Consider the following 20,281-nt stretch of genomic DNA (forward strand, 5'->3'; position numbering starts at 1 on the left):
TAAAAATCCTCCTTTAGTCATTGAGCTGACCTAATGGTTTTAGTGATCAAGGTTAAAGATCCTAGGAACTGTAATCTCTGCATGTGTTTTTCCTTTTATTTAGCGCATTAGTATTCTTCTGATTATTTTTGGATTACTTGCTAACGGTGTCGAGTTGTAATTGCCAATTTGGTTCTATTACTCCTTAAATTGTGGCCCCTTATAATAAGCTCAAGACAAAAACAACCCATTTTGTATTCTATAAACGCTAAACCCATTATTGAATCGTTCTTGGCAGCCCCCCGCGTTGTTGTATCTTTCTCATCTCATCAGAAGCGGTCAAAATTGATAAAAAAGTTGGTGGCAATAGGAACTTTGATGCATATTCTATCTGCCTTCACACCAAACACAGATAAATGGTCAATTGATACATTTCACTTTCATTATTTTTCCCTTTTTTTTGGTTTCTGTACATATATAATTTCAGTGGAGTCTCATTTTGAGGGCCAATGCCTTCTTGTTCGTTTGAGTTGTTTGGTATCCAGCATATTTCCTGATCTTCAGTGGTTGGGTCCATTCTAGCAGGCCTTCATCATCACATAGGCCAATTTAACAACTTTCTGGTTATAGGAAGCTCAAAAACTCTTCCTCGAATTCCTCCTCGTATAGAAGAAAATATCTTCTTAATGTTTTGAAAGGGAATGTAAAATGAACTCAAAATCTCCATGTAGACATCTGTATCATGGATGGAGGATAAAGAGAGAGGCAAATAAACCAATCATTTCATTTCCGTAATTTTCTCTTCCCATAATGATCGAGAGGGCAAATGTGAAGTTCCAAAATCAGGAGTGTATGAATGTTTGGAATGAGATCGCCTGAAATCAGAGAGAAGGTCAAAAACCACAGGGAATGGTCTCTTGATTAGGGACAGAACATGATGGAAGTAAAGTGCAAATCATCCGGACAAACAGATTCTTTTTTTAACTAGTTGTTCAGACGAAGAAATGTAATAGTACATAATAATTCTCAATCCAAATTGGTACTTGCTGGAAATTTTTACCAACTACTTTTTCCTGAGTTCAGAGCTTTTTCTTGTTCTCTCCAATACATACATATTACACAACCCTCCCTTCTTCAAAAGAAAGCAAGAATTGGCATTACCTTATTGGTACCTTACAAAAAAGGTCGGACGTTACAGAAGAATGAAAATGACAAACACAAGGGACGCAAAATTACTGTAATCATGAAAGAAGCAAAGGTCTTTCTCATATATAAAACTAATGTAGCAAAACTTTCATGAGTTTATTACTGGTTTTGTGATGATTGAAATCACTAACATGGCAAATTAATTTGATGGGGTCTCGTAGTTTTTGGGTATGGTTGATTTGGTTTCCTGATGGGGTCATGGGGAACCAAGTAAAAATAGTGGTATGTTCCACCATGTGCAGAACTAATACAGCATGTTAGTTAGCAACTTTATAGACTTGGATCATAACACCAGCATGTTTGTTACAAATGCTCATCATGTATGATTGGACAAAAAGTAAAGTCGATAGGGCATCCATCGTGTGGTCTTATCCAATAACAAGGAAGTGATGGACCAATTCTTGTAAATTTTGATTGAAAACTAAATCATGTTCCTCCAAGGTAGGACGAAAAAAAGAAAGAAAGCAGAGCACAGTAGAAGGATCCTTTGCTTAGAAATGTTGGACGTAATCAAATGTTACTTTTCGATATTGGAGCATCAATAAAGTCTATTCAGATTACAGTACATAATGGAGTTTCACTGGTTAAGCAACTTGCCTAAACAGCTTTAATTTTGGTGCATCAGTGAAAGGACTAAACATTTGCAACACAACAGACACATGTGATCGATCCAGTTGCTGTTCTTGAAAAGTTTCCTGGAATAGGAGACTGGAGGAAGACAGGATTGAGTATGAGAGGCTATCATCCATGCAATTGAACTGAGCTAATGTCCAGGTCTTCCTCAGTTCCCACAAATGATGGTATCAAGCAACAAGAAAATAGCTATTCCTAGCAATTCAGCTACCATTTGTTCATTTGGTGCCAGTATTTGACAAGAGCTACTCCAAAAGGAAAAGAAGAACAAGAGAGAGCAGCCAATAGGAGTATGTAATTAAGAATCCCAGTAAGAAAGTTTTTAACAGTCACTAATCCTTAGCAAGTATAAATGTGTATCAATACATACAATTGTTAGTTTGTGTTGAAATCGACTCTTTTGTCAGTTTAAAAAGCCAAAAATAAAAGAAAAGAAACAGTCTCATCTTCTGAAGTTGCACATAAGCATAGCTTTCCTCATTTAGATCTCTTTCACACACCTATTGCATCCTTTCTACCAATTTCAGCAAGACATGTGGCCAAACTTCTTGTTGCTTAAAGTCTCACACTCCGTTATTGACTGCCCTCCTACTCTGAAGCCTTTAGATCAGACCTAAGCTTCCAGAACAGAACTTTTAGAATCTTTGTAACTTTTATTGGTTGTCGAATTATATCTTTGGATTAAATATGATAAACAACATTCGAATCAATTTACATGCTTGATTGTCTTAACAGCAATCCAATGATTTCCACCTATAAGCAAGTGCATCAACAACACCATCAAAACTATCAAATCTAGAACTCACCACATCTATGCCAACTCCCAATCTCTCGGCACCAGAAGCTGTAACTGGACCATGAGCTGCCACCAACATGCTTGGACACCTCATCCTCATCATCTCCCAATTCAACCCCAACTCTTTCAAGCTCTTCAAAAGCCCTTCAACCTCTGCAGTACTAGTAAACACAAGGCCATCCAACCCACATTCCTCATCAGTCCTCCGCGCTACCTCCTCAGCACACGTGGGCCCCGCCCACCGGGTCTCATAACCGTTAACTCTAACCGCAGTCCATCCCATTCTAGCTAGATGAGCAAGGAAATTAGGCACAACAGGTGGTTCCTCCAGGCCTAGTACAGATGGAACTGGGCATAACACCTTTCTTCCCTGGCCTAATCCCAGTGATTCGGCTAGACTTGTTGGTGTTGAAATTGGAGGAACCAAGACCTTAATTCTACGGGGATTTTCACAAAGTTTATTAATAAAAGATTCATCTAGCAGCTCTGAGTCTTTGCCTAGAGTTGAAATTGTGAAGGTTTCACCATGTGGGGCAAGTGGGGGTGAGTGGATGTTGGTTAAGGCTTCTGAGAAAGCTTTGATTCCAGTTCTTGATGTGAAAGCTATACCTGAGAATTGTTCGAGGTTGGGATGATTCTGGGAATTGTTGATGGCATTTGGATTGGAGAGGTAGAATTGGATGGAGGAGATGGTGTGTGGGGTGGTTTCAACAATGACAGTGGGGCACCAGATGGGACACCAGCCCTTGAGTTGGATAACGTGGGAGAGCCTTTCTGCATAATTTTTTGGGGTGGTGAAGGCAATAAGACGGCTGTTGGTGCTGGTGTTGGGGAGTGCTGCCATTGATGGATGAGAAGGATGCTGCAGAGTCAGGACCATCATTTCCTCATCATCATTTGACTGAAAAATGGAGACAGGGCAGCACTCACTTTCTGGGATTTAATTAGATTATCATCTGACACAGACCGACCTATTTTGTTTGACCAGGCTTACAAACGCTGTACACATGAGAGAGATTTTATCAATGGAGAACATACAGGACACAACTGGATCCAGGAGAAAACGGCGCATGAGTATCATCTTATTCTGTGAGATACCGATCTGCGAATGAAGAAAATTCCAAGTTTGGGAAACAACATTAAACTTCTCTAAAAAGCTGGGAATTGAGGAAAACCAAATATGTCGGGCGGCAAGTTAGAATTTGACCCAAGGTTTTGATTGTGGTCTTTTCACCTTTTTTTCGCTTCTGATATTGTTGATTAGGTTGGATTTTTTCCTTTTCTTTTTGGGCAGCAACCAGCCGAAAGAGCAGAATGTTAAACATGGCGAAACAGCACAATCATTCCTTTTTTTCCTATTACAGGAACTATTTGTGCACCTGAAAATCAACTCAACAAAAACGGAATCTGACCCCCCGTGCTCCACATATGAAGGTTTACTTGAAGAAGAAATGAGGACGATGGTAGAATGACAAAAGACATCCTCATTCTCTAATTGTTCTCATTCTAATCGGCTTAATCGAAGTTCACCCATCCAAGCCATTGCCTCTTTCCCAAAATAAAAGACTCGTGTCCTTGGGAATGCACAAGGAAGAATATTGATGCTGCACATAGAAGTCCAGCATAAACTGTAAATGGCAACCTGCAAAATTTGCCACTAATACACTCTCCACTTGAAAGCGCAACTACAGAGTTAATCTACACCAATCGTCAATGGGCAGAAAAATTCATCCTAGACCTAAGACATTAATCTTCGACAAACAAGAGGGAGTGTAAAAAGCCTGCCAAAAATGCACAAGATTTAAAAATAGGAAGTTGAGTGCGCCATGACTCAAAACCACACTGTCAAGTTCAGTTCTTTGAACTTTAGATCAGCACTTCAACTTTCCCAAACTTTGCAATCTCTCCATCACAGTCCGAATTCGCTCTGATATGGATGTGTAAAGCCATCTTTGTGCTGCCTCATCCAGTCCACACGGTTTCAGAATAGGCCACCTGGCACCAGAATGACTTGAATCCTTAGACCGATACAATGCCGTCTGCTTCAGCTTAGGCAAGTCAAATTCTATTGGCTCACCAATGACAGTGTTGATATTCCTATTCCATAACGGTAAAAGAGGTCTTCTTCCAAACATATAATTTTCAGGCATCACCTGGAAATTTTCAGAAGGAATGAGTATTTTAGAACCAACAAGGAAAGACAAGCACAGTAATTTGGATAAAGCTCAATTCTACAACTACCATGAATTCCAAGAGTTAGATATTCCCGACAAGCTTCAAGGTAGGGCTAGGTTCAGCAAGCTTAGCTCTAGAAGAATAAAGCAGTTCAGCTATTGTTTTGAGTACACAAAAGGAGTGAGCCAAATAATATTGTCCACTATCATGTACCCAAATAATGTAAAAGAGAAAGTTTTCATCCAAATATACAAGTTTGTATTTGGAAGTCTGTTTTTAAATCTCTCATACACCATTTAACAAAATCAAACAAAATGATTTGTGACCAACATATAAACAAAAAACTCAAACCACATGCTCCTGTAAGCATGAACATGCAAAAGCACACATCTTTCCTACATATAATAGTACACAATTGTACTTAGAAATTGGTTAATTCAAGAGAGGAAGGAGTTAAAGGTGTCAATGGGAGCAATTCACATCATTCTCTAGAATGAAATGCACTATTTAGTACCTAAATTGCACAGATGGCAAAGGAAGATATTCAAGACATTCAAACAACATTTTCATAACACCAAGAATGACCTTTTGCAAACCATGATGAACAATTGGCAGAACTATTGGAGTTACAGGAGCACGAGCAATGAGACTGGCAGTTCCCCATTTTAATCTTCTTATTGGTGCTTCTTCTTGACACACTTTGCCTTCTGGAAATGTATGTAACTGTCCATCACAAAAGAAGAGAGTTTGGGAACACTGAAAACTATAATCTTGCTTGAAAGAATTGACTTCATCTTAAATAACAATACTCCTACATAAAATATTCTAGGAGGAAAGGACAATTCTTGATGTGCATCATCAAGCACCTAATAAAGATAGAAGACCACTACATGGTTTGAGAACCTTACAAATAAGCAATCAAAAAAACGTGCCATTGACAAAGTTAACAGAAATGAGGGAGGGCGTGAAAGATAGTTACGCTCACCTCATTGGAGCAAGTCTAGAAACCTTGTGCAGTAGGAAAATCAACAAAAAAAATGTTTTTTTAGATTACTTATTACTATAATGAATGTTGTACATGTTGGTAGGTAATGGCAGGAGTAATAGAGGGGACAACAAGAGTATTTTCCTCTGTTCTTTATTCTTTTTTAAATAAAAAAAAACAACTGACAGGGAACGTTAGTGTAACTTCGCAAATAAGAGGGAGGACCAAAAGCTCTGATTCACATAAGGAAATGTCAGCCTATCTTACCCACAGAACCGATAAAGACTAATTGCACTGTGATAACAATGATGGACAAGCTACAGACAGTAAAATCAATGGAACAACACAAGGCAAAGTGGACAAGAATGCACACGAGATATGAATCAAGGGGAAAAGGGGGTACAATTTGAGAGAGAGAGAGAGAGAAGCAAATGTCATATCTACACTGCAATTACAGTATATTCAGGCTCAGTGTGAAACTAAAACAGTATAATAACATAAATTACCCAAGCTCCATCCCTCAAGCGATCAAGAGCTTCATTCATATGTTCCTGATAGATTCCTCCTCCTCTTGTTATAGGTATGCATTTCCCTGCAAATGTTCCATGAGAAAGAAACCAACTTTCCATGAGTATGAAGCCAAGTTAGATCATTACAGATAAGAAAGAACTACAACCTCAGCTCATTAACAAGGAATAGTCAAACAGTAGTCTGGTTCATTTTTTAGTTTGCTAAGCTAGCAACCTGAGCTGCTTCAGCAAGCTAGAATCAGTTCATTGCCTTGGTAACTATCAATTTTCAAAGATAAAACCTTGTCCTGACTGCTTTTACAAGCACTTCTAAACAAAGTCAAGCTTACTAAAGATGGACTGCTTCAGGCTGCCATGCAATTTCTTTGGCCTAAAAAGCACAATTGAACCATTACAATTTAGCCATTCAACTTGATATCTGTGGAAGGTTGATGAGGAACGTGATCAAAGATAGTAGAGATGACAGACAATTATGTACGATGTGCACTCAGTGATTAAGCACATGTATCTTCTAACACATTTTCCAAAAGATCTTTTGCATGTCCAAATTTTCGCTCAGTAAATAAGGACATCAGCTATCATTATCTATTAAGAACAAGCATTCGTTAAGTAGTCCAAACATCCCAAAAAAGCAGAAATGATTGCAACAAGGACTTCAGTGCTGGTCTTTCCACAAACTGCAGGATATATGTCTACTGCAGTAGGACTATTTAAAAGTTCCTTTCGCTGTTTAAGAAGAACAGACTAAGGTACCAGAACAATTTCACAAATTGGTGATTGAAGAAAATGCAAATGAAAAATTATCCTAACTATCGAGATATTACACACCAAGTCGGAAAAAATATGACAGCACCGTATTTTTAAAGCATATATCTTCAGCTGCTAGTACCCAGCGTCCAATTCTTGCATCAGTAATGGGGAAACCTTTGAAACCCCACATGATGGGGTCATCCAACCTGCAGAAATTAAAAAGAATAACATAATCCTCATAAACAGCAAAATAGTAGCAGTAATCACAAAAATATAGAGACCAACTTATAAGCAGACTAATGAATTCAAATCAACCACACTAATTGTACTCCTGAGCCTTATCTTTCTTCCTTCTATACACGTCTGACAATTAAAAATATCAGTCTCCTTATGTGTTAGACAACCACAACATTGTCTACGCCAGCCAAATGTTAAGAGCAAAACTGAACCTCAAAATGGATTAATCATTGCACGAGCTTAACGCTGAAAAGTGAGATTTTTTTTTCAATGATTTTGTAGCATTTACAATGCGAAATGGTTCATTTATCTTCCTCAGAACAAATAGGTACTTCATAGTTGTATCCACAGGAAATTACAAACATATTGCAAAAAACTTCGGCCGTAATAGCACATCAAATCAACTGGTATATGAACGGGAAACATACTAATATCAAAATACTTTCAGAAATCCGGTAGCAGGATCCTATGAAAGGGAAGCAAATCCAATCCACTTTCTATTATGATCCAACAAGAAACTATATGCTAGAAAGAACCCATCAGGGGTTCTAGAAGAAAAATAAAACCCACAACATATTTTGGTGCACTGAAGAGAAAAATAAAATATCAAGAGAGGAAGAAGAGGGGGACTGACTGACTGACGTGGACATGTGATTGCTGACGGTGAGGAGAGGGACGCCAGGAGGGCGGGATCGGACAAGGTGAATGAGGGTCTCGGCATTATGGACGGTGGTGGTGTTGAGCAAATTGGCTACCGCTTTTGCAAAAGCTCCGACCGCCATGAAAATAGCTTTTCTTGGTATCCCTCTTAGGTGGTTCCCTCTCGCCGCCCATTCCATCTTCCTCCCCACCATCTTTCTTCCGCCACCACCACCGCCAGTGGGAACTGTGAATTGAAACCCAAAAAGGACTTTTTCTCAACCTGCTCGCTCAAGTTTGAATTTTCTGCTCCCGTTCCATTTCTTATACTCCTACAGTCCTACTATCCAAAAAAAATGCCTTTTTTTCCCCCTTTATATAACTTTCTTTTCGTTGGGGTAATCAAATGAGGTATTCCCACCCGCAAACATCCGAAGCGGGGCAGGACGAGGTGGGCTAATTAGGATAGGCAATTGGGTGACTGTGGCCTATTGGGGGCGGTGAGTAGGGGTGCACACCAATCGAGTAGCTTGAATCGAGCACGCGAGTAGCTTGATTAGCTACTCGATTCGAGATCGATTTTGTTCGATCTCGAGTCGAGCTCAAGTAGCTCGAGTATATGAAACGAGTCGATCTCAATTAGTTAGGATGAGGTATTTTTAGCTCGTCGAGTAGTTCGAGTAGGGGTGCATGATCAAATCTCGAGCTCGAGTCGAGTACTCGTCTCAATATTGAGCTCGTGTTAAGGGTGCAGGATGAAATCGAGCTCGAGGACTCGAGTACTCGAACTCGAGCTCGAGCTCGAATGGCACGCCAAGCTCAATCGAGTCGAGTTCGAGCCTATTTATGTTACTATCGAGTCGAGTTCGATTTTTATTTCTCGAGCTCGATCGAGCTCGAGCTCTTGAGGTCAGCATTGAGTTCGAGCTCGAGTATGTCACTACTCGAGTTCGACTCGGCTCGATTTCACCCCTAGCGATGAGGTACCGGTTTTTAAGGTCCTTTTAGGTCTTAATGGGTTGGGACTGGTTAAACCACGGCCCACAGGCTAATGAGATGGTTAATTATTTCCTTTTAATGTGTTATGGCTCTGTTTGGATTAACTGTTTTTTGGTATATTTTTGAAATATTTTACTGTAACAATGTACATGGAAAACTTTTACGGTAGATTTTGTGATTTTTTGGAGGAATTTTTAAAATATATTTTTAAATACCTTTTAAAATTAAAATATTTTTAGAATACTTTTTAAAAATTAAACTACCACCCATAACCACAACCACCACTAACACTACCCCCACCAACCATCATCGCCACCAACCCCTCCCTCTTTTTCCTCCTCCCCACCAACCATCACCCTCCCCTCTCCCCCTTAATTTGGTTGCAGCCAGATCGCAACCAACCAAAAGGTTGCGACCTTCTGGGGATGGAAGGAAAGCAAAATAGAGAAGGGGGAGAGGGGAGGAGGAAGAGGAAGGGAGTGGTGGCGTTGGTGAGTGGGGGTAAGGGAGGTGGTAGTGGCAATAGTGGGTAGGAATGAGGGAGGGGTTGGTGGTGATAGATAGAAAATGTTATAGAATTTTTTTAAAATTTTTTGTATATATTTATGAGTTGTTTTTAATATATTATATGAATAGATGTTTTTTAAGTTATTTTGTTTATGTATTACAATCTATAACATTATATTTAAAAAAAAAAGAAAATCGTCCAAAATATCGCTCACATTTTGTAAAATAATTTTTTTCGTCCCTCACTTTTAAAAGTGTAATTTTATATCCGTTACATATTCACATCGGACAAATTTAGTCTCTAACTAGGTTTCCGATCATTTTTTTGCCGGGACAAATTTTTTTTCGTCCCTCACTAATTATGTATGTAAGGGAAACCCTAAAAAAAAATGTGTGTGAATACATTTTGTTTAAACACATGTATATGTCTATTTGATTTTGTTTAATAATACGAATAATATAAATATATGTATGTGTCTATTTGATTTCACTTAACAATACGAATACCATAAAATTATACGTGATCATTTGATTTCATCTGGTATTAGCTAGTAAATAATCTTGCATTCATTGTCAAGTTGGCCAATAAAGCTATTTTCGGTCAAAATACAATAAGAATATGCAAATTAAGGTTCTATTGATAAATATTAGTTATAATCACACAAAAAGAGAAGATAGCCCATAAGTTGGGCTCAATTACATACATGTGTTTATGTTATTATTATTAAGCAAAATCAAATAGACATATACATGTGTTTAAAAAAATGTATTCACACACATAATTAGTAAGAAATGAAAATTTCATTTTTTGAAATGTGAGGGATGAAAAAAATCATTTTATAAAATGTGAGAGACGAAAAAATTTATTTTATAAAATGTGGAGGACTATAGATCATATTATGTAATATATAATTTGACAAATTTACCCTTCAAAAATGATCACGTGCCTTGCACATGATGGATTCCGGCCAAAAAATGATTGGAAACCTAATTAGGGACTAAATTTGTCCGATTTGAATATGTAAGGGATATAAAATTATACTTTTAAAAGTAAGGGACGACAAAATTATTTTACAAAAACAATTTTCCCTTTAAAAAACTTATTTTTGAAAAATAATCCACTAATTTCCTCACAAAATGAGGAAATACTCTGGGCCTATTATTACCTTTGTCCCCATCCCCCAAATCTTGACAAAATTCCCATAACAGATGTTCATTCATTTCTACTTCAACATCAAGATTAGGTCACGTTTATTTAACACAATCAATGCGTTTGCTAAAGGCAAAACAACACACATGCTTTTTTGGCAATGATGCTGTCTTTTTTCTGCAGTTTAGATTTCCCCTTTTCGTTACTCTCTGTCTGAGTTTGGTGTTTACTTTCAGTTGTCAAACGATAAGACTCGTATTTCCCACCTTAAAAAAAGTCATAAAGCAAGACAATAGAGCTAGAGGGAAAATATTTCTAATACTACTACATTTCTTGTCTCCTCTTTTCAGTACATAATGCTGCATTCTCTAGGATGTCTGCACAAGTTTCTTGTTTTCAACTGGGTCCAGATCACATATTGTTGATCCTTCCCGCTGGCTAAAAGAGAATTATACCTCCTACAACAGAATACAGAGAGCACTACAAATACAAACACGACAGTGTGATGAATAGAAAGGAAGGAAGCAGAAACTGCAAAAACATTTGGAGCTTTTAGGACTGTTCAAGTGATTAGTGATTACTCCCTCTCAGTATTCTAGTGATCCTAAAGAAGGAAACCTAGCGACCATGTCTCGCCCATCACCACTGCTGCTGTTCATCCTCTCAGCAGCAATGCGACTCAAGGATTCACCCTCTTGCTTTCCCAGCTTCTGCACTTCCTCTGGAGACAGGATCTTGATATACCAGACATTATTAACAAATGCCCTGCACAGATCTCGTATAAGAATCCAAAGTACCGCTTACATCAAAATTACCAATAGCTAAACATGCAGAAACAAGAAGAATGGATAAGCCATACCATCGAAGGTCCAACAACAAAATGAAGCAATACAAAAACTATATGAGCGATATAGATGGACCCTAGCCTTAAAATAACTACACGACCCATTTTGTACCATGTGGTTCTTTTTCCTTTTATTATGTTTTCCTCTTGAGAGGGGTGTTTGCAAGTGATCAAGGAACCTAGGCAAGGTGTTGACTGTAAAGTACTCACTCCCATGGGTCGTCTCCAAGGAGAAGCACATCGTTCTCCCTGTCGACAAATACAAGCTGCCAGCCTGATCTTTGAGGGTCTTCAAGCAACCCTTCGATCCCATACATCTGACCGAGTTCCTGTCGCAGCTCATGATAGCTGTTGAACCGGCTGATGTCCAATGACCTCCCAACACACCCCAACTTGTGGACCTGGATATGCAAACGAGAATACTTGGTCAGTGATCAACTAGAAGAAATGAAAGTAAAAAGATGTGCATCATAGTCTATAACTAGTACCTTGACAAATGTGCGGGCTCGTGTAGGTGAATCTTGACCTGTACCATGCAACAACTCGGAAGAGTCATGCACAAAACCGTATAAAGGATTCTGAAAGCCAGAATCCCCTAATGGCATAGAAGACACACCAGCATCAATTGAAGAAGTACCGACACTGGAGACAGTAGTGGGAAGTAAAAGAGCGGCAGAGTCAATGTTGGCACCAAAAAGAGCTTGATTCTGTGCATCCAAGCCACAAGCTTCCTGCCCACTGGGACCATCTTTTCCAGGATATGGGGGAAGTGACGCAGCACTCGAACAAGTATTGACTTGTCCATGAGAATATTTAGATACCCAGGATTGCTGAGGTGGCTGCTCATTTAGCATGGTCTGAGTCGTTCTGGAGAAGTTCAAAAGACTAGTACTTCCCTCTGAACAGAGTGAGCCTAGCACATTTTGCATGCTTGAAGGAGCTATTGATGCTGAAAATTTAGTGTTTGAATCAGCAAAGTCAGTTTTAGAAAATGATGGAGATGGTATATTTGATGATTGCCTCTGCTGGAGCTGTTCATGTTGGATCACATATGCTTCCGGAAATGGATGATGTGGTTGCTGTTCTTCAGATTGATTGTTGACTTGTTGCGCCTGTGCCCTATTCAGGTTTTCTGATAGCATTTGGGTTTGTGGAGGGAGTATGTGAGGAGACACCCCTTGCTGTATTACTTGCTGATGCTGCAACAACGTATTATGGCTGCCAGTATGTTGAAGATATTGGACAGGTGGTTGAAACTGCACCATTTGCTGTTTAAGCAAATCTCCACTTCCAAAATTTTGCAAAGCCAGCATGGCCTGATACTGCTGATTGAGATCATTTCGGAGCATTGATGGATCAATCCTCTGTTGCATCCAGGGAAGCATACCAACTGATGGAAAGTTCAAGGAATGGAGTCCTTGCTCACCAGTTTCTCCTCTCAACCATGTCATGCCATTAACAGCTTCATTACCGGCATCTGTAATAATACCAAAGGTAAAAAAAAAATCTCCAAAACCCAATGCTAGCCAATGAACAGTTGGGTGGATAACAAGTAGAGGAACAAGCAAAGGTAAACTATGGGGTTTGGGAAAGTAAATCCAGCAAAGTGCCAGTCTGAGGTGCCTCTCACCAACTGTTGACTCATCCCATGGATTGATAGGCCCAATTACCAACGTAAAACATACATAAATAAATTTCAAAAAAAAATAAAACAGATGGACCTCATGCACTCCTTATCAGAAAAGAAAAGCAAAATAAACAAGGAAACAGCGGTAACATATAAGTCATTTAGCACCTTGAAAAGATGAGGCTCCTGGGTACCACGGCCTTTTCAGTCTGAGCGGAAATAATGATGGATACATGGGAAAGGTTGTCAAAGGCTCAATCTCCCATAGTGAGACTCTTGGCTGCCTCTCACCAGCTGTTGACTCATCCCAGCCAACCTGGAAGTTTTGGGCAAATGAAACAGGAAATGCCCAACAAGTTTTGATAAGCAGGTATATCAACTTTCACTTATGCAATAAAATACTGAGGTAGTTTTCTGGAACTAGTGGCAACGCATAAACCAACAAAATTCAGGCAAAAGTACAAGGCTGTAGCAACACAAAAGGTTAGGAAAGTACAGATTTTTTAGCCTAAAAAGAATTATACGATGTAATTCTCACACACACAAGACTCCATAATTTACACCTCCATCCATCATGCTGCAGAGGAATAGAATCTAAATAAAAATTTCAGCAATGAAACAAAATTAATATTTCAGAGTACATCTTCGTTTTAGTCTCTCTAGACACAATCTCAATCTAAGACTATGTCAGACCCATGTTAATAAAGATGGCATGAGGGGCAGCTGGAAAAATGAGGAGTATTGGAATAACTCCTACAGAGCCCACATTGGTACAGAGAAGAACCAAACCTGCCTAGAGCCAGCTTTAAAGAGAGAACCATGATACCATCCCCCAATCAGAGAAGTCACAAGGAGCTATATTCACCCTGGTAACGAGCTACCTCCATTCCCCAATCATGTCAATAGTGAGGATGTAGCTTCCAGAAAAAGCCAGTCCTCTTGACTGACCAACTTGTTTCATCCAGTGAGACATGTAGCAGCATCTTGTTAAGACATTACCATGCCATTTTAGATGCTACTTTCAGGCGAAATTAATTGGATGGCTGCAATTTGGGTTTACAAAGATATTGCCTTTTAAAGGATACCATTCCCAGGCAACCCCACCACCACCATTATAGGAATGTGTCCAGGAAGAGCAATTTGCGGGTTTTGTGGCTTAATCACCAGAGGATTCCAAAGACCAAACATGTACGACCAACTGCGAAGCTGCATGCCACCCTTTGCGTTGCAGCTGTAAATACAGGCCTAGGTCACCGTGAGCCAATAATAGTGATCTAATTGCTAACCGCTCTGATGTCTGTTTTGGTCCATTACCCTCCATTCTTGCCTACTTCCCCAGCACTCAGATTGTCTTCCCATTCTCTCATCCAATTATCTTGTAATTAAGTCACTTAGGTCTCAAAACAAGGGGTTTCCTCTCATTGTTGAAACCATTTTATAAAATTTGACCTGCAACTTCTAGGTTGATCCTAATACAAGCTAAAAATGGTTCCATAAATAACCAATGCGAGGTGTTCAATAGCCATCAAATTGTACAAATAAAGTTATAGTCCCACACCATAATCTCATATTTGATTACAACATTCAAAAGATAACATTACAAGCTCATTTACCTTAACAGATCGCCAGTGGGAATTTGGCCACCGAACTGGATCTAAGTCACCAATTCCAGTAATTGTACCCATATACCTGAAGAATTCAAATACCATGGATGACAGGTAGATAGAGTTTCATATGATAGCCACTGCAGAAATACAGGCCATAACTCACAGAAACAAAATTATTCTAACAAGCACAAAAGTGGTATAACCAAAGGTCTGATATTTTCAGTTAAGACAATTGACGACTAAGCATGATATGCATATTTCTTTGCAACAGTATCAGAATGCATCATTCCATGAAGTATTAGCTATCACTCCAGCACTACAATATTCACAATGCAAAACGAGGTTACCATAGTGCTGTACCTGCGGACACTTGATTCTTCGGTTTCAAACAGCATACGGAAACGCATCCCAACAGAAACACGGGTATGATAAACAGCTTTAAAATACTTCGAAAGTGGTATGACAAACTCGGATGGGCTGGCCCTGATGTATTGAGCATGTCAGTAGAAACAAAGGAAGAGAAAGCATCTACTATTAAAATCAAGCACTCACCTCGGATTGTAAAAAATGGTGAAACAGCTATTAGTAGCCGCAGCATGAGCAGCAGCAGCAAGCAGTCCAATATGCATGCTGTCACTAGAGAGAACAGATGATGGCATCACTGTTTGAGGTCGAGTAGCACGCCGAATTCCCAACAGGAGCTGATTTTTTTCATTCCTTATTCAAAATCAGCATAAGATCTCAATAAATCAGACACCTGGCTGCTTCAGAGTTTCCAAGCACAACATTTCAAGAGACTGCAACAAATAATTCATACCAAATAAAAAGAACAGAATCTCCAGCAACGAGCCTCTTGGCACTGACAAACACACTCCAGCCAGTAGTAAGGAGATGCCTCTTGGGTTGCCCTGCATTAGAGCAATAAACAAAATCAAGGGGGGAAAAAGGGACACGGTAAAAGTTTGTGTTCAGGATGGTTGTTCCTAAAATCGAGCTATAGCTCTAAGACAGAGGATAGAATATACACAGCAAGGCATTTCACATAGCATCTTCAATACATGGACGGTTAAGATCTATATATCAAAATCAATTTCAAACTAGCGATTAAGATGAAATGCCTTATGTTCATTGCTGTCATAACAAATGTAGAAATCCCCAAACTATTTGACAAGCAGACCAAGAATTTCGAAAGTCTGAAGAGGCACAAGTCAATGGCCATTCAAGTAGTTGTTGTCTTTTGTTTTCATCTTGAGCTATTACTGTTTCAAAGAATGGAGATGTTAAAGTCTTCAAATCCCCAAGCATGGAAGAGTCTTAACATTGAGAGGCATGGACATGCCTTTACTCTATAAAATGCTTTATGCTACACATTAGAAGGTCAGAGAACATGAAGAGAAAGAACTGGTAGAGAACATAAAAAGATATGTTTTGAAATGATTGAAAACAAGGATAGAAAAGCTGAATCACCAGTTATGATCCGGATGCCAGATTGCAGTTGGAATTTGATAACACACGGCTGAAATTAGGTGCTAATCACTCATTGGCCTCCATCACATTTCATGTTGAGTTATAATGGAGGCATTCACGGTTGTATATAACTGCTATACTTGTAGTTGTTCGTTACAACAACTAACAGAACAAAAACCAAAAATCCCAAACTTACATTTGATGAATGCTTAAGATACTTTCACTGATGTACAGCTTAAGATACTTTGAGGACATAAGACCAAACAACAAAAACCCAAACTTGCCTCGGAAGATGTGCCTAAACTTCCATTCAACATCATGGAGATCCCTTGCAATAAGCTCCTGCGCAGGTGGTGTCTGCGTGAAATCCTGAAGGTCCCAATAGAAAATGAGACTTTTATCAGGCACTCAGTTGCATCTGATTTAATACACAATGAGCACAACAATTACCAGAGGAGGAAAAACTTTCTCTGCAGCACGACGAGGAACGGAGAATCCCCCATGTGTACTTGTATCACTAGCCGTCAATGTCTTGCAGAAATAATTAGTTGGTTGCCGGCTTGGAGTCCCCAGCTCAACCGGGAGATATGTATCCTTTTGTTCTTGCTGTGTACAAGAGTGATCATTTTTTAATGAATGCAAAATAATCAACCTTAAGATAGTCAAACACTCCTCATGAAACTCAAGAAAATACCGGAGTCAAGGGCTGCAATGTCATTTGAGCATATACTTCATCAGTTTCAACGTCTGCCTGAAATTCCACCACATGAACAATTCAAAACCAACAAGTAAACTTGTAAAGGCATTCACCATAGAGAGAATGTAACCCACATGCATTGTAACATTGTGGAGTTGGCAAATCAATTGGGCCGGCAGGCTCGGATAATTTGGTATGTGAGCATCAACTTCTTTATTAGTTGTGGCAGCAACCTGACTTCCAATCCCAATTGTGGTCCATTAGTATTCATTCAAAGATAAAACCCATCCAACTTTGCATGCATCACTTTCCACATATACATTTAAGAGGAAAGAACAAAATTTAGTAAATTGACCGGAATAAAGAACCTGTTCGCTGTGGCCCTGAGGAAAGTAAACCACGCGACTTCCCACCGTGGGTAAGGACACCAAAGGACCAGCACAAGCATGCCATAGCTCCGAATTCAAACACTTCTTCTCCCCTTTCAGAACCCAGAATTATACAAAATAACCGCTGTCATTTTTATTGTATTAACTAACAAGCAAAAAGTTCTGCCCCTTTTCATATTTCAGTAAGGCAAAGTTGTTGTCAAGATTTAAAATAGATAATTATGCTTTTTAGTCAAAGAAAATACAATTAAAAGGCTAAGCTCCTAGACCCTCTTTAAAGAAAATAACAATAAAAATTAAAAAGGAAAAAAAAGTCCAGCCTAAAAAGGGACAATTGAAACAGAAAGGGATAGAAGAAAGCAAAGATGATATAGAGGATAGATACCTTCATGAGCCTGCTGACCCAACCCTGATGTTGAAAGCTTCATAATTTTTCCACACCTTCACTACTTAAATATAATAATTAGTTATCCTTATTAACTACGTACACAAGATTAATAGTGCTAATTAGCAACAAAATACCTCCTTAACCCCGTCAACTCACAAAACCACCACTTTTCATCCAAATAACTTTCAAAACCCTAAACCCTCTTTTCCACGTTCCCCCACCATTTCCTCTCCAATCTCCACATGCATTTCTCCTCAATTTCCCTTGCATTTCGCCCCAACTTCCTCCAAAATTCACCAATCCCAGAAAAACCCAGAATTCCAGCTCATCAACAAACCCTAAAACTCCCCCAATTTCATAAAAGATCAAAACTTTAATCACACCCACATAAGCCCATCATCATCCTAGCTCAGAACACTTGCTCTCTTCCTCCAAACACTCCATCACCACCTCAACCAAATTTCCACAAAAAAAAGGGAAAAATATAAAACCCCAGCAAACCAAAAAGCTGGAGCTCAGCTGCAACCTTCAGTAAAAGAAACCCTTTTTTAATACCCAATAAATTAAAGAGAAAAAAAATAAACTGAGGAACAAAGATGTGAGAGAGAGAAAGAGAGAAAGCGAGAGTGATATAATATCTCACTTTTTATATAGGCAAACCGACCAAGGTCGACCTGATTGCAGAAGAAAGAGAAAGCCAAAAAAATGAAAGAGATAGAGAGAGAGTGAAATTCATAGAAAGAGAAAAGGGAGAGAGAGAGAGACAGACCGCAAGCTAAGCTCAGCTAAGCCCTCTTTCAATTCAACTGTTTGCTATCTATGTATGGATTTGATTGAGTGAGTGGAGTGGAGTGAAGTGTATCTCTCTCTCTCTCTCTCTCTTTCTCTCTCCCAAATTCTTCTCTCTTTCTTTTCTCTTTTTCGGTCTGCCTGTCAAGCAGAGCGAGAAAGTGTAGGGGTTGGGAAAAGGCGAATGATGGCCGTTGATTGAACCGTACGGGGGAATCCTTGCCGTAGATTTGAGAAGAATGATGTGACAGGAGGCATGTGCCACCATCCTTCAGTGGTCGTTGTCAGAGTACGGACATCAATTCATTACTATATTCAAAAACACCAACACACACTCCTCAATTTAAGTACTCCTACTTGTATACACAATGCGACACTTCGTTCCCCCTCTACTTATACTCTACATACTTGCGTTGTACATACATATGCTCGTGTCTGAGTTACTGCATCTTCGTTGTACGCTAATAATCTTTCATCCCAAGGTCCGTCGGTACTTTACGTGACGGTCTTAATTGGTTTTTTTTTTTTTTTCGAGATGTAATCTCTACTCTCATTGTATATCTTGAGTTTTCTTTTCTTTTCTTCTAGATTAAGTTATACGAATTTTATCATTACGGCATAAAAAAAATCAATCTGACACGAGAGGAGGATTAATTATAGTACTGCAAACAAATCAATCGAGCTAATTGATTCCATTTGAATTAGATTGAATTTGAATTTCTGTTTAAACTCCAATATATATATATATATATATATATATATGATATATAAAAGATGATAATGCTAATTAAAAAAAGAAAAAAGATTATTGAAAAAGACATTAGCTAGTGTTTATATTCGACAAAGCCCACGTTTGTCTTGTGAATATTATTGTTAATTATGCAGTTTGGATGGAAATTTCAGGGCAATAGGATGGACGAAGAATAGTAGCAGCACTAGTAGTAGTACTTTTTACTATTGATATGAAAAGATCAAGTGAAATCTTGGTCTGACAAGAGGAGAGGAGGTGGAATTAAATAAATAGATTTGAGGGTAAGGTGTGGGGGAGAGCTAATTAATAATTTGGAAGTGTGGACCTTGGTTCTTTTTTTTTTCTTTTTTTTCTTTTTTTTTTTTTTTGTGGGTATGGAGAGATGGTCCATGGCCTTGGAGGAAGGATGAAGGTAGAAAGGAGGGGGACCAGTACTTTGGTCATACTGGTACTAACACCACTATATTCCTTGGCTGAATTTCATGATAGGTACTATCATGCTGCTTTGAATGAAAAGGATTTTGTATGATTAAGAGAGAAAGGAGGTCTTGTTTTTCTTGGAGGTAAAATTGTGGTTAGGCTTATCCATTAAACAGAAATATTCCACTCCTCTTCTAACCTACTTCTTTCATTCCATGTTTTTTTTTTCTTTTTTTTTTTTGTTAGTGTACTAGTTTTCTCATTAAAAATGCTTGTGTCTTCTATCTCCCATTTTTGCGGACAATCCTCAAGAATACTAGGACTAGTTTTCTTCAATCTTTATGTCTTCGATGTTCAATTTTTTGTGGATGAGGCAAAGGGAAGCTGATGAAAGTTGTTGGTCATAAAAACATGGGAATGTCTCGCTGCCTGAACCTAGGTTTTGAAACGAGGGAGCCCAACAACAGCCAACAATTTTCTGCTATAATAAAGGGTTGGCTATGCATGTCAAATCAACATATCTTGGTTCTGTATTTATAAATTTTGGTACCACTGAATTTCTAGCTGGAAGATTGTCCTTACAAATCTCACTAGGGGTTAGGCCGAATTTACTCTGGTTTTGTTCACAAGCGCATATCTATTCTATTCTTCAAGGTACGTGTTTCAGGAAGGACTCGAGACATTCTTGAGTAATTATGTTGCGTTTACTGCTCGAT

General features: G+C 38.8%; 3 protein-coding genes across 16 annotated transcripts; all 3 read right to left on the reverse strand.

Annotated features, from left to right (window-relative positions):
• Positions 1 to 336: 336 nt before the first annotated feature.
• On the reverse strand, positions 337 to 4,101 carry LOC113699357 (uncharacterized). 5 transcript variants are annotated; one of them, XM_027219669.2, is made up of 2 exons: positions 2,625 to 4,101; positions 337 to 854 (listed from the first exon to the last, which is right to left on the reverse strand). In XM_027219669.2, the coding sequence occupies exons 1-2, from the start codon at positions 3,495 to 3,497 to the stop codon at positions 822 to 824; spliced, it is 906 nt and encodes a 301-aa protein (XP_027075470.1). In that variant the 5' UTR covers positions 3,498 to 4,101; the 3' UTR covers positions 337 to 821. The 5 variants fall into 5 exon arrangements, with proteins under 5 accessions (XP_027075470.1, XP_027075469.1, XP_027075471.1 ...); XM_027219668.2 differs by lacking the exon at positions 337 to 854 and adding an exon at positions 1,672 to 1,893; XM_027219670.2 differs by lacking the exon at positions 337 to 854 and adding an exon at positions 1,900 to 2,063.
• A 139-nt stretch (positions 4,102 to 4,240) lies between these two features.
• On the reverse strand, positions 4,241 to 8,562 carry LOC113699359 (N-acylphosphatidylethanolamine synthase-like). 5 transcript variants are annotated; one of them, XM_027219672.2, is made up of 5 exons: positions 7,934 to 8,549; positions 7,133 to 7,260; positions 6,281 to 6,366; positions 5,375 to 5,512; positions 4,241 to 4,767 (listed from the first exon to the last, which is right to left on the reverse strand). In XM_027219672.2, exons 1-5 carry the CDS (start codon positions 8,143 to 8,145, stop codon positions 4,486 to 4,488), a joined length of 846 nt encoding a protein of 281 aa, XP_027075473.1. In that variant the 5' UTR covers positions 8,146 to 8,549; the 3' UTR covers positions 4,241 to 4,485. The 5 variants fall into 5 exon arrangements, with proteins under 5 accessions (XP_027075473.1, XP_027075474.1, XP_027075475.1 ...); XM_027219673.2 differs by having other exon boundaries at positions 7,930 to 8,149; XM_027219674.2 differs by having other exon boundaries at positions 7,926 to 8,065.
• A 2,323-nt stretch (positions 8,563 to 10,885) lies between these two features.
• Positions 10,886 to 18,631, reverse strand: LOC113699426 (auxin response factor 8-like). 6 transcript variants are annotated; one of them, XM_072057614.1, is made up of 15 exons: positions 18,249 to 18,631; positions 17,603 to 17,658; positions 17,197 to 17,309; positions 16,963 to 17,061; positions 16,826 to 16,882; positions 16,582 to 16,737; positions 16,416 to 16,500; positions 15,482 to 15,572; positions 15,217 to 15,381; positions 15,025 to 15,147; positions 14,671 to 14,746; positions 13,226 to 13,373; positions 11,919 to 12,907; positions 11,641 to 11,831; positions 10,886 to 11,351 (listed from the first exon to the last, which is right to left on the reverse strand). In XM_072057614.1, the coding sequence occupies exons 2-15, from the start codon at positions 17,643 to 17,645 to the stop codon at positions 11,174 to 11,176; spliced, it is 2,514 nt and encodes an 837-aa protein (XP_071913715.1). In that variant the 5' UTR covers positions 17,646 to 17,658; positions 18,249 to 18,631; the 3' UTR covers positions 10,886 to 11,173. The 6 variants fall into 6 exon arrangements, with proteins under 6 accessions (XP_071913715.1, XP_071913714.1, XP_071913713.1 ...); XM_072057613.1 differs by having other exon boundaries at positions 17,603 to 17,663; XM_072057612.1 differs by having other exon boundaries at positions 17,603 to 17,663; positions 17,740 to 18,631.
• Between the last annotated feature and the right edge of the window lie 1,650 nt (positions 18,632 to 20,281).

The sequence above is a fragment of the Coffea arabica genome, chromosome 7c (genome assembly GCF_036785885.1).
Source record: "Coffea arabica cultivar ET-39 chromosome 7c, Coffea Arabica ET-39 HiFi, whole genome shotgun sequence".
NCBI lineage: Eukaryota > Viridiplantae > Streptophyta > Magnoliopsida > Gentianales > Rubiaceae > Coffea > Coffea arabica.

Excerpts from the sequence above, each read along its gene's own strand:
- LOC113699359 (XM_027219672.2), bottom strand. The coding sequence starts at position 8,145 with ATGGTGGGGAGGAAGATGGAATGGGCGGCGAGAGGGAACCACCTAAGA. Across the intron at positions 6,367-7,132 it reads GTCATATTTTTTCCGACTTG|GGAAATGCATACCTATAACA; the intron begins GTGTGTAATATC and ends GAACATTTGCAG. Across the intron at positions 5,513-6,280 it reads GCTTGAGGGATGGAGCTTGG|TTACATACATTTCCAGAAGG; the intron begins GTAATTTATGTT and ends TGTGATGGACAG.
- LOC113699357 (XM_072057615.1), bottom strand. The coding sequence starts at position 3,497 with ATGATGGTCCTGACTCTGCAGCATCCTTCTCATCCATCAATGGCAGCA.
- LOC113699426 (XM_072057614.1), bottom strand. The coding sequence starts at position 17,645 with ATGAAGCTTTCAACATCAGGGTTGGGTCAGCAGGCTCATGAAG. Across the intron at positions 15,573-16,415 it reads GTTTAGGCACATCTTCCGAG|GGCAACCCAAGAGGCATCTC; the intron begins GCAAGTTTGGGT and ends GCTCTAATGCAG. Across the intron at positions 11,352-11,640 it reads CTTGGAGACGACCCATGGGA|GGCATTTGTTAATAATGTCT; the intron begins GTGAGTACTTTA and ends AGATCTGTGCAG.